Genomic DNA, 12,644 nt, shown 5'->3' with positions numbered 1-12,644 from the left:
ACGTCAAGACTGGGCCAAGAAATATCTCAAGACTGATTTTTCTAAGGTTTTATGGACTGATGAAATGAGAGTGAGTCTTGATGGGCCAGATGGATGGGCCCGTGGCTGGATTGGTGAAGGGCAGAGAGCTCCAGTCCCACTCAGACGCCAGCAAGGTGGAGGTGGAGTACTGGTTTGGGCTGGTATCATCAAAGATGAGCTTGTGGGGCCTTTTCGGGTTGAGGATGGAGTCAAGCTCAACTCCCAGTCCTACTGCCAGTTTCTGGAAGACACCTTCTTCAAGCAGTGGTACAGGAAGAAGTCTGCATCCTTCAAGAAAAACATGATTTTCATGCAGGACAATGCTCCATCACACGCGTCCAAGTACTCCACAGCGTGGCTGGCAAGAAAGGGTATAAAAGAAGAAAAACTAATGACATGGCCTCCTTGTTCACCCGATCTGAACCCCATTGAGAACCTGTGGTCCATCATCAAATGTGAGATTTACAAGGAGGGAAAACAGTACACCTCTCTGAACAGTGTCTGGGAGGCTGTGGTTGCTGCTGCACGCAATGTTGATGGTGATCAGATCAAAACACTGACAGAATCCATGGATTGCAGGCTTTTGAGTGTCCTTGCAAAGAAAGGTGGCTATATTGGTCGCTGATTTGTTTTTGTATTGTTTTTGAATGTCAGAAATGTATATTTGTGAATGTGGAGATGTTCTATTGGTTTCACTGGTAAAAATAAATAATTGAAATGGGTATATATTTGTTTTTTGTTAAGTTGCCTAATAATTATGCACATTAATAGTCACCTGCACACACAGATATCCCCCTAAAATAGCTCAAACTAAAAACAAACTAAAAACTACTTCCAAAAACATTCAGCTTTGATATTAATGAGTTTTTTGGGTTCATTGAGAACATGGTTGTTGTTCAATAATAAAATTATTCCTCAAAAATACAACTTGCCTAATAATTCTGCACTCCCTGTATAAGTGTTTTAAAAGTTAAGAACACCACACTGTTTCTTCTTTATATGATCAAGAAACTTTCATAATGTGAAAATAAATTCTGCTGGTTTGACCAAACAAGGCTGGAATATTCTACTGCCTGTGAACCAATCCCAGAGAAACTGAGCAGAATAATTTTCCACTGTGTCACTCTGTCACCTCCCAGATTTACCTGAATGAAACCACACACACACACACACACCCTCTGTGGGCGGTGCTCCTCCAGGGTTTAAGATGATGTGCTCCAGTGGTGACGTTACACACGGAGCTCACCGGGATCAACTGGACCTTTAAGGACTGACGGTTTTAAACTCATGTTCCAGTTATATTATGACGGATCCATTCTTTGGTGAGTTTTTTATTTTTGCTTCATCATAAAAAGCAGAATCAGGAATTCTGATTGACTACTTTTTACTTCTAAAATGTTCTGATGAAGTTTATGAATATCAGCTGCAGCTTTACGAGTCAGTATTCTGGGTTCTCTATTAAAGGACCTTTCTTCCCTTTAACTCAGCGGGTCAGAATAAAATCACCTGTAAAAACATCATTTCAGACAGTTGAGGCAGACTTTGTCGTTACAAAAACACCAAACTTTGTAGAAACTATAAATATCAGCAGTTATTATGAGAATCAGATGTAGTGAAGCAAAAAACAGAAACGTTAGATGATGAAAGCTCACCGTTATTAGACTTATTCACGTCTGAAGACTGAAACAGGACTTCTGGTGGTCAAACATGCAGAGGGAGAAAACAGAATATTTTTTAAAAGTATGCTGACACCAAGTCTTCCTGCGAGTTTATGAAACATTTTTCTTTATTTTAAATGTTTATTTTGAGTTTGGAAATCACAGCAAATTAAAGCAGAATTAAAGCAAACAAGAGCAACAAAATACCTTAAATTCACTTTCAAACTAGAGAAGATCCACTTTCATAATAATAATAGTTCACTTCAGTTTCTTTCTCTTTGAATGTGAAACAGTTGCGTCTTTCCTGAAGTTTCCATCCGTGTCAGATAGGAATGTGTGTGAGAGACCGTCTGGTTTCGGCTCCACGGTCTGGTTCTGCAGCTGCCTGCTGTGGGCTAACTGGTCCATCAGGTGCTTCCCTCATCAGATGCTCAGTTGGAAACTTCATACTTGAAACATCCTGAGCATGTCAGAAGGAAACTGTGTACTTTGCATGTTTACGCAACAGAGACTGATATAGATTTACATGCAGATAAACTTATGAAGTACAGAATGCGGTAAAAGATTAAACCTCAGGTTAATCCCACCTTTCACCTGCTGATGCTTCCTATGGTTCTATTGAAATCCTAATCGTTTGGTTTTAACCGTAGAATTTCTCTTCCTGAAACTTTAGACAGCAGGAGAAACACATTTGGATGCTTAGATTGTTTAGTCGGTTATAACAACAATATACAGGTGCTTTATATTTAATCTATAGAGCCGTATCTGTAAGCTTGACTTGTTTATTGGACTTTTTGATTTTAATTTAAAGATGTTTTTGAGATAAATGTAACAAAAAAAAAGTCCCACATTGTGTCTCCAGACTCTTACTGAGATGATTGGAGGTTCCCTAGACACGACCCTGGTTTTGTCCCTGCAGGACTGAAGCTTCCTGAAGAAGACCCGATGCTAGCTGACCTTTGACCTGTCTACAGCATGGATGTTCGTCTGCAGGGCAACTCTTCGCTCCACTACGGGGTCAACGGAGGCGCTCGACGCAACCCCAGCCTGGGAGTGAGTCATTTAGGAGGTTAAACTGATCTTATTAATGGTTTCGGGATCAAAAGCTTCTTTACAACTTTTATATAATTAATCATACAGCAACAAAAGTAGCCTGTGAGACTTTTTGGATTTTCTCACTGAAATAGGGATTTCTGTTATTATTCTTCAAACCATAAAATAGATTCTTAAAAGATTGAACTTTTCTTCTCCCACGGAGTTTGATTCCATGTTTAAAATCTAGATGATCTACTGAGATCACAACTTAAAACAACTTATTTTAACCCAAAAGTAGATGTCTAAGTATTTTATTACTTGTTTTGTTCTGTAACATGAGCTGACCTTCCCAGTTTACTTGCAGCCTTCTTTATAAGAATGTGGACTTAATCTAATTAGAGCTCAGATAAAGGTAGCAGAACAAGGAGGAACTTGTTTCAGCAGATTGTTTCACTGTGGAAATAAACGGCTCTGTTCCATTAATCTATGGCGCTATTCTACGCCGTGAGGTTAGCATGATAACAGCTACTCATCAGAAGGTTTCCTGCTTTAGCTCGAGCTAATTTCTTTTTATTTTCTAAATCTAATTAGAACAGAGAACTGAAACTAAAGTGTATTGCAGCAGGATCACACAATACACAGGAAGCGGACCTATACAAAACAACACATCAAGTTAGCTAAAAGCTAAATAGCTTCTGTTTTACTGGTGACGTGTTCACTGATGAGTTAAGAGAAACACAAAGATGTTAAAGGTTCCTTATTTTTATTTATGAACTGCATTTAAATCAACAAACACTGAAAGTCTGGAGAATACTAAAGGTCAATCAGTGCCTGTATCGTTTAGCTTAGCTTAGCATACAAGCTTGAATGCTACGTTTTTGGCGGGAAAATATTTAACCGGTAAAGATCTTCTGTTACACAATATTAAACCTTATTTCAAACCTCAGTGATCACTTTAAGTAGTTTTAATATGTTTTCATATAAAAACAAACTTTTAGGTTAGTAATTTAGAAGCTTTAGCGATACTAGTAAGTAGAATCAGTTAGCTTTTCAAAAACATTTGTAAATATTGTAGGCTCTTAATTGTTTTATCATTTATATTTAATATCCTAAACATTTTAGTTACATTTTAAAAATGTGTACATGAAGTTTATTAAACGAGTCTAAATGATGCTGTTTAAGTGACACTACATGATGAACCTGTGTATGTGATCACCTGCACAAATTGTTTAGTTTTGTTCTTCCATAAAATAATTGTCCTACAGATAATTCTGACTTCATTTCAACCTGGCTAAGGGTCGGCTCTGTGTTTAAACTACACAAGCAGTCATTACAGGCTCTAAATAATCACACTCGTGTTACCGCCTGATCTTTTTTGTACCTTGGGAATGAAACTCATCATCGACTCCCAACACAGCCCAACCGGTTAAGTTGCAGTTTTCTAGGACTTGAGCTGCTTCACCACAAAAGACGACATTCATTCCATCTGAGAGCAACAGATCAGTGTTGATCTCATGCTGGTTTCACCTGGGTGTTGCTAAAGGTGTCTTTTTGTGTCTTCATGTGCAAAGCAAAACAAAGCAACCTGTTGTGGTTTTCAGAACACTAAATTCAGCAGTTTATCTTGCTCACCATGTCAGCAGCAAGCTGAAGGTCATTATCCCAAAAAAGCTGAAAAACATCTGCAGTCTTGAATGTCGGATCAACATGATGAGACAGTCTTCACGTCGGTGGCAAATACAACTAAAACATGGTTTCTATGGGGTCTTAAAAGCATTTATTTATGAATTTGGAAATAATACTTTAAAAATACTTGAATTTTGATATCTGGGTCTTAGAAAGTGTGCTGTACTTTAGTGCTGAAACAAGTACTGAACTAGTTCGAATAAATAAAATCCTGGAATCATTTTTACTGATTCGAGGCTTCGCTATATTTGCGCACCGCTCAATAGAATATTCAAAAACTAAAATATTAGATAGCTGCAGCCCTACTGTATTTAACTTCAAAGTATCGCATTTCTCCTCAAAAGTTTTATTCGTCAGCCACAACAATTTTGAATAAATAACATAGCCTAAATAAAGTTTGGTGAAACCAATAATTCAACCGGCGCTGTCAGGAACGCCCTACTTGAGAGGCTGCCCCTGCAACCCGGACCGGAATAAGCGACGGAAAACGAACGAACCAGTAACTGAGAATGAAATGCAGCAGATCCAACTCCTGAGGAATTAGACTTTCATTGTTTATTGTTCAAGAGTCTCTCTACTCCCAAAATTCCCCTCATGGAGTAGGTAGCTAGCTAAGTAATAAACAGCATAACCAATGTTAAAATGTTAGAAACAAGCGAACATTGTTGGACAAACCTTCTCATGGCCCGCCGCTGAATTGTTCTTTGTTTTTCACACCTCTGCTGTCATCCTTGTTGTCAACCGTGACACATTCCACAGATGAAGAATTTTGTTTTCATTCTTCTGTAGGTCTGTGAGATAGGTATTAAGTGTGATTGTGTGTGAATGGGTGATTGACTGATAGTGTTGAGAAGCGCCTTGAGGGCAGGGGTGGACTGGCCTATCTGGCATTCTGGCACTGTCCCGGTGGGCCGCTTAGCCAAGTGGGCTATTTGCCCAGCTTGGGCCGACACTACTCCACAGTTGGTGATCTGCAGAACATTAGCTACATGGTAACCCGAAGCTAACAGAGATTTTCCAGGCATTTTTAGCAAGAAAAATGCGGTAGAGAGATGACGTAGGAGTTGTTTTACCGCGTTAGCGTGTAGCTATGTTCCGCTGATCTCCGCCCGTGGAGAATGAGCTAATCTGGAAGGCCAGGGCTCCTGGTCGCAGCGGTCTGGCCCTGTTTGTAATTTAACAAACCCAGCCCATATTAGATCTCACATTCGGCCTAGAGACGAGTCAGCGGGCGGCAACACCCCCCACCCCCACCGCTCTCCATATGGGGAGGGCCGACGATTCGTACAAATGCCAGGGCCGAATTTTGGTCCCAGTCCACCCCTGGCTGGGGGGTTGTAGAACCCAAGGTGTTACACAAATACAGGCCATTTACCATTTACCATTCATATAAATGGTCTTAAAAAGATCTTGAAAAGACTTGAATTTGGCTTGAAGAAACATGGGGGAACTCTGCAATAACAAGCTCATTTTTCATTTAGAATTCAAAACACCACAAAACTGTCATAATGTTGCTGAAATCAGTTGAAGTACAGAAAGATTATTGGTTATTATTTAAACCCAACTGAAATGGTTTTGATTCAGCTGGTTTGGACTTTTTGCTTTTTACAGCTTTGAACTTTGAAACTAAAACGTGATGTTGTACAACACTTTACACTGTAAATATGCTTTTTAAACAAAATGTACTTATCTAGAAGGTTTGTTAAAATATTCATTCATACATCTTCAATGAAAAAGCAACAGAGAATAAAGTACTACCTCAGTTCAACTAAAATGGAACTGCACAGGAATCTATCCATAAAAACAAAACTGTATTTATTAGTGAACACGTTTCGGCTTCGTTGCAGATCAGTGTAGTCTTGTACGACATCCCATAGCCTCTTTTCTCAGTGGTTTTGACGTTTAAATGACGCAGACCAGAGAGGAGCTTTAACTCTTCAAAAAGCAAGGGAAACAATTTGTGTTTTATAACTGGTGGGGAAAGAACGTTAGAGGTTTTCTATCCAGGAACAAACATGGTTAAGTGACAGACGTCTCAAATGTCCTGCCTCATAAAACCTTTTCTTGTTATTATTTACCTATTCAGGGAAACAATACGATAAAGTACCTGAGCAAGGAGGAGCAGGACTGTCTCCAGTTCTTTGAGGACACTATTGAATCTTTAGAGGAAAGTCTGGAGAGGGACCAGAGGCCTGCACAGGTGACGCGCTCTCAATCCAACAGAGGTCCATTGGAACATGTTGACGGGCTGCCTATGATGCGTCCAAACCACGGGGTCAACATGTCCTCTCACCAGGATATAATTGACCTTGTCCACTCAGAACCAGACTTGGTACAGAACAAAGACCCAATCTTCAACCCAATCAACCCTGGTAGAGTACAGCAGTGGTTTTTCTTGACTTGTGAATGTATCTATTGAAATTACTTGATGGGTTTCTATAAATAAAAACATGTCATCTCTTCCAGATTTCCATTGTATATTACAAACTCCCGAGAGCCACTTTGGGGCCAAGCTGAAGCATAACTTGCCTTCAGAGTACGATGGTCCACTACCTGGTAGGAGCTATGGGCATACAGACAGTCATTCCTCCTTCCACCCTCCTGGCAGTATCCCCACCCCTGTCTTGATTGCCCAGAAGATAGCTGAGAACCAGGGAGAAGGAACGGCACATCCTTCCACGTTACTTCAGCGTCTCAGCCTGGAGAAGGAAAAGCCCCAAAGCAACAGGTCAAATGATCCACCTCGTTATCCTCCAAACATCAATGTGCTCCTCGGCAGCAAGGAGCAACAAAAACCAGTGGCTAAAATCAACATTCATGAAAGACAGGAACAAATGTTGGCAAACCTGTCTGGTTCCACTCATCCTCTGGTGCAGGAGATCTCCCAGCAAGCATTGGAGGAGAAGGCTCTAAACTCTCCATCTCGTAGTTATTCCTTTAAAAATCCTGAACCGGATAAATCCAGGATGGAGGCCCTGTCTAAGCTAGGTTTGAATAGGACCAGAGCCACTTCTTTCCACAGCATTACTGACAAAAACTCACAGGTTCTCCCCAACGTTCCAGGGACCCGAGTCAAATCTCCAGAGGCCAATATATCCCCAACAGCACAAACCAGCAAGGGTTTATCAGATCCAAATAGCACAATACCACCGCTGAGCTACTTTCACGATGCCAGAAAGGCAGAAACACGAAGATCCCAGGAGAACCCGTCATCTCCAACAATCACCCAAAACAAACTTTACAGTCCTCCACCGACCGAGGTCGCCTCAATGGAATTTAACAGCTATGGAGGGAAATCCATCATTGTCCAACCCACTGTCTCAACAAAGAGTGAACCTGCACCCCATCCAACCAGCCACGAACCCAAGAACGTCCCATCAGCTCTGTCTAACCCCCCGGAGCTTAACCCCTACGGAGGGAAGACCAAAGTCATGACCCCCGCACCCATCAACAATCTACCCGACATCCTCAGCTCACACATGGACCAAACCTCTCCGACTAAGCTTGAGCCGCATCTCGCTGAGCTTAACATTTATGGCGGAAAGAGCCGAAGCATCAACCCCATCGCCGGACTTAACCGCTCTACGAGCAGCCCAGCTCAGAAACCTCCACCTCCGGCCACTGCCCCCAGACCTCCTCGAAACTCCTACCATGGCATTGTCAGTGCCCCAAAACCACCAACACAGGCCTTGTCCCCCGATTACAGGCGGAAGCCCAGCTCCATGTTCCGTCCTCAAGGAATAACCGTTCAGTTCTGTGGACGAGGGGCCATGAACGAATCACGCAGGGAAGCGCTCAGGAAGCTCGGGCTGCTGAAAGACTCCTGATGAACTTTTTGACAAATTCTTTTTTCAGAAAAACCAGAAGTTCTGGCATCTGCTTGCTAATGGTGATGGTATGCGAGAAGTTTCCCTGTCTGTCTAAGTGTTAGGTGTGGCTGAAGACAGAGCAGCTGGGTACCAGCTACACCAGCAGAGCCACATTTCACCTTTCAGTCACAAAAACCGGATTGTGCAGCTTCGGCATACCTAGCATGGTTTTGCTGAAAGACATCTCCTCTAAGACTACCTAGCCTCAGCAGAAGGGGAATAGTTTAATACAGGAAAAGGGAAGAGATGGAGTTTTTTCTTTATTTTTCCCAGTTTGATGCATTCCTGGATGTTTTCTAGACTTCTCAACCCTGCCTAGTGCCTGAAACCCATCAGTTCTGGAAGATCTTCACAAAAGTTCCACAAATATTGCGTCATTTTTTTAAAGTTACTGGTTGGTTTGGAGAATACTAAAATTAATTGTCAGGGATTATTTCTGGACGTGGATCGAGGGCCGCTTCATATGTGGGAACTCTTTTCCAAGAGTAGAAGGAAGTGTGGGATTGGATCAAAACAAAAAATAAAATCCTGTTTTAATTCCTTCTCTATGATAAAAGATCCAGAAACACCAGCCGCTTCAGGAATTTCACCCAGAAGGTATGATGGAAACTTTTAATCAACCGCAACTTTGCTAAAATTCAAATGTGAAATTTCTTTGGGTCAAGCTTCTTCAGAAATAATTATGAAAATTTAGGATTAATTTTTGTGGTGAAAAAGCATTAAACAGTAAATTACAACATAAAACATCAAATGATAAAACATTTAGACTAAAATTTGTGCTTTAATATTTGTTAGAAAATCGACTCATTTGTTTATACGTGATTTAACGAAAGCATAATTCATAAAAACAGCGCTGCATTTAGAAAAAAGATTGAAAGTGTTTAACTCGTGTACTTTTTAGGGGCAATTAAGTTTATCGTGTCATGTAAATGAATGATATTAACATGTTGGGAAATAATGCTTATATCAGAGCTCTGCATGTTTTATGTTTTTACACTAGTACTGATTACAATGAGCTTTTCCTGCCTATTCTCAAGAGTTAAACAAACATCCAGGAGGTTATTTAAACCTTCTGGTGTCTGTGACTCTGTTCCTGATCCTACTGGATGCAGTCAGGCGAGTGAGGAGAATGTAAAACCTTTATAGCCCGCTGGACTTTTGGGCTATTTTACTGTACTTTTGGGCTAAAGGCTCTTTCCTACGACACAAGCTTCTGAAATGACTGAACCAGAGGAGCCAAAGGAGGAACAGAGAAAACGGACATCTCAGCCGGGTACAGATGTGGGGCTGAGCTGCAGGATATTCGTACTCCCACACCAAACCTCAGACCAGAGGAATGAGACTGTGGCGGGGCTTCTTTTTTAAACTCGGCTTTAACGCTGCTGTGCTTTTTTTTTATTTTTAACAAGATGGGCGAGAACGTTGTAGAAAAACATCGACAGTAAAACCTCAAAGTCTAGAAATACTCATGTTTTCATTTCTGTCAAGCTGCTGTCAGTGAGGTGTGTGTGTGTGTGTGCGTGCGTGTGTGCATGTGTACTTGTATTTATAGGTTTATGTGGACACAGTTTTACGTTTAACCTGTAGTGTGGACATTGGCTGGTCCACACGATGACAAAACACCCTGAAATGTGGTTTTAGAGATATGGTGTGAGTTAATGTTTGTTTAGGTTAGGGTTAGGAATAGATCAGCATTGGTTGTGGTTAGGAGGATTGGGGTATGAGTTAGGCATAATAGTCACACAGATAAAAAAAAAATGAATGGGTCAATGGAGGGTCCACACAAGCATATAAATTACATGTGTGTCTGTATGTGTGTGTGTGTGTGTATGTATGTGTGTATGTGTGTGTGTGTGTGTGTATGTATGTGTGTGTGTGTGTGTGTGTGTGTGTGTGTATGTATGTATGTGTGTGTGTATGTATGTATGTGTGTGTGTATGTATGTATGTATGTATGTATGTATGTATGTATGTATGTATGTATGTATGTATGTATGTATGTATGTATGTATGTATGTATGTATGTATGTATGTATGTATGTATGTATGTATGTATGTATGTATGTATGTATGTGTGTATGTGTGTATGTGTGTATGTATGTATGTGTGTATGTGTGTATGTATGTATGTATGTATGTGTGTATGTGTGTATGTGTGTATGTGTGTATGTATGTATGTATGTATGTATGTATGTATGTATGTATGTATGTATGTATGTATGTATGTGTGTGTGTGTGTGTGTGTGTGTGTGTGTGTGTGTGTGTGTATGTATGTGTGTATGTGTGTGTATGTATATGTATGTATATGTATGTATATGTATGTGTGTGTGTATGTGTGTGTATGTATATGTATGTATATGTATGTATATGTATGTGTGTGTGTATGTGTGTGTATGTATGTATGTGTGCGTGTGTATGTGTGCGTGTGTGCGTGTGCGTGTGTGCGTGCGTGTGTGTGTGTTATAGACTCCGGCCTCTGTAGTTCATCTACAGTAACTTTTGAAGTATATTTAGTGGATTTTGTTCACAGACTCTGGTTTTCTGTAGTTCAGCTGCAGTTACTTTGAAGGATCTAATGGTGCAAACTTAGTTTCTCACTAAACTCGACATCCAACTGGAGGAGGAAGCGTGTGTAAATCAGCTCAGAGGACTAAAGGTGATTAAACGTTTGGTGTGTTTAACATCAGTGAAAGCGGCTGCTATTGAACATCAGCCTGGACACTTTCTTACAGCTACACTGCCCATCTTGTGTGTATAAAATTATCCTGCGTGTATAATTAAAAAGTTGTCCGTCAATAAACCTGCTATAATAAAACACGCCTGTTTTATTTGTTTTTAGTAACTTGAATGAAAATAAGGTTTTGGTGAATTAATACCTTCCGTCCTTTGTTGCAGCTGAAATGTTGGTTTGTTTTTCTCTCATGAGGAGTCATTTTTACAGGTTTTTAAGCTAAAGTCCGTGTTCAATAGTCTGGCTAGCCATCCTGTATGTTTGCAGAGCAAAATCTTTTTCTGTTGCTGCGGTTGGTCTAGATTTCAAGTTCTAATACTTCAAACGTGGTTTATATGTTTAGCCTCCAGAAATGGTCCGTTTTTCATCTACAGGTCACCTCTTCAGTATCGGGTCATTTGGAGACATAAGTCTTGACTGGTGCCTTTAATCTGCAAGAAAGATACTGTTGCTTGACCAAGGTCCCTCGTAAGCTCCCTCTCATCTAAGACTACTGTAGTGTAGTATATTGTCCATTTCATCGTATGATTTAATTATGAAAGTTCATCCTTCTTGTTCTGTGAAGCAACGCAGTCTTAGATAAGAGGGAGCTTGGCCAAGCAGCAGTATCTTTCTTTTAGATTAAAGGCTCCAGTTAAGACTTATGTCTCCAAATGACCAGATACTAAAGAGGTCACCCTGTAGATGAAAAACTGACCATTTCTGGAGGCTTCATAGGTAAAGGCCTGGCAGTAAGACCGACCAATCAGAAGAGTTGGCCAGTTATTTGGATTCAGCATCTTCAACTACAAAAATAAGAAAAAGAGGTGAATTTGAAGACTGGGATCCATGATGCTGTCTGGTTGGATTCACAGACATCACAGAAAAGCCGCCTCTTTGTGGCCCTTTTAGGTAGCTGCTCAGGCCGCCGCGTGCTGGAACGGACAGTTGCAAGCCAGGTCCTGTGACGGTTTAGTACAGATGTTACAGGAACACCTGGAATACTTTAATGGAAGCTGAGCAGCCATCCAGCAGTGGGCGTACATCGTATGAAACAGCCACAAGAAGAAGAACCAGAGGAAGATCTCTGCACCAAACAGCAAGAACAGCTGATTGTTTTTAATCAGACTGAAAAGATTTCCCGATCGATCCAAAGCAGCAGTGAGGAGCAAAATGCTGCGTGTACGGCAAGCCGTTATTGTCACATTTTACCTTCTTGCTTCCATTCCTTTCTGCATCTAATCACCCCGCCGGTGTTCCTCGTGACTAAAACTCCCTGCAGCCACAGCGCCAAGGCCAGACCAGACAGCCGTTCCAGGTCACATCCGACCAGGTTAACTTTGCTGGTTAATCGAGTCAAGTCATTCTAGTCAAGTCCCACCTCACCAGTCCATCTTGTTTCTCCTGCAATAACGTAAAAAAGTAAGTAATGTTTACTTATATAGCAGTTTATTCAGAAGGAATCACCACGTGCTTCACAGCAGCTAAAACAACAACCACAGAAAATGGCGACCTTAACATCAGTATAGACAACACCTACAGAGCATAAAAGTATGAAACAAAACTTCTCACAATTACAATCAATAACAACTGAGTAAACAGGCGTGTTTTCAGATGATTGTTAACCCTCTCAGGCTTTAAATAAGTTTTGATAAAAGGAGGAACAA

At 40.8% G+C, this 12,644-nt stretch overlaps 1 protein-coding gene across 1 annotated transcript; it reads left to right on the top strand.

Moving 5' to 3' along the window:
• The first annotated feature begins 1,236 nt into the window (after nucleotides 1–1,236).
• On the top strand, nucleotides 1,237–8,360 carry LOC107386981 (specifically androgen-regulated gene protein). Its single transcript, XM_070546264.1, has 4 exons — nucleotides 1,237–1,343; nucleotides 2,599–2,732; nucleotides 6,487–6,772; nucleotides 6,867–8,360. The coding sequence occupies exons 2-4, from the start codon at nucleotides 2,655–2,657 to the stop codon at nucleotides 8,225–8,227; spliced, it is 1,725 nt and encodes a 574-aa protein (XP_070402365.1). The 5' UTR covers nucleotides 1,237–1,343; nucleotides 2,599–2,654; the 3' UTR covers nucleotides 8,228–8,360.
• Nucleotides 8,361–12,644: the final 4,284 nt, after the last annotated feature.

This window comes from Nothobranchius furzeri, chromosome 1 (assembly GCF_043380555.1).
Source record: "Nothobranchius furzeri strain GRZ-AD chromosome 1, NfurGRZ-RIMD1, whole genome shotgun sequence".
Lineage (NCBI taxonomy): Eukaryota > Metazoa > Chordata > Actinopteri > Cyprinodontiformes > Nothobranchiidae > Nothobranchius > Nothobranchius furzeri.
The sequence above is the reverse complement of the archived record's forward strand: the minus strand, read 5'-3'. Positions and strand labels throughout refer to the sequence as shown.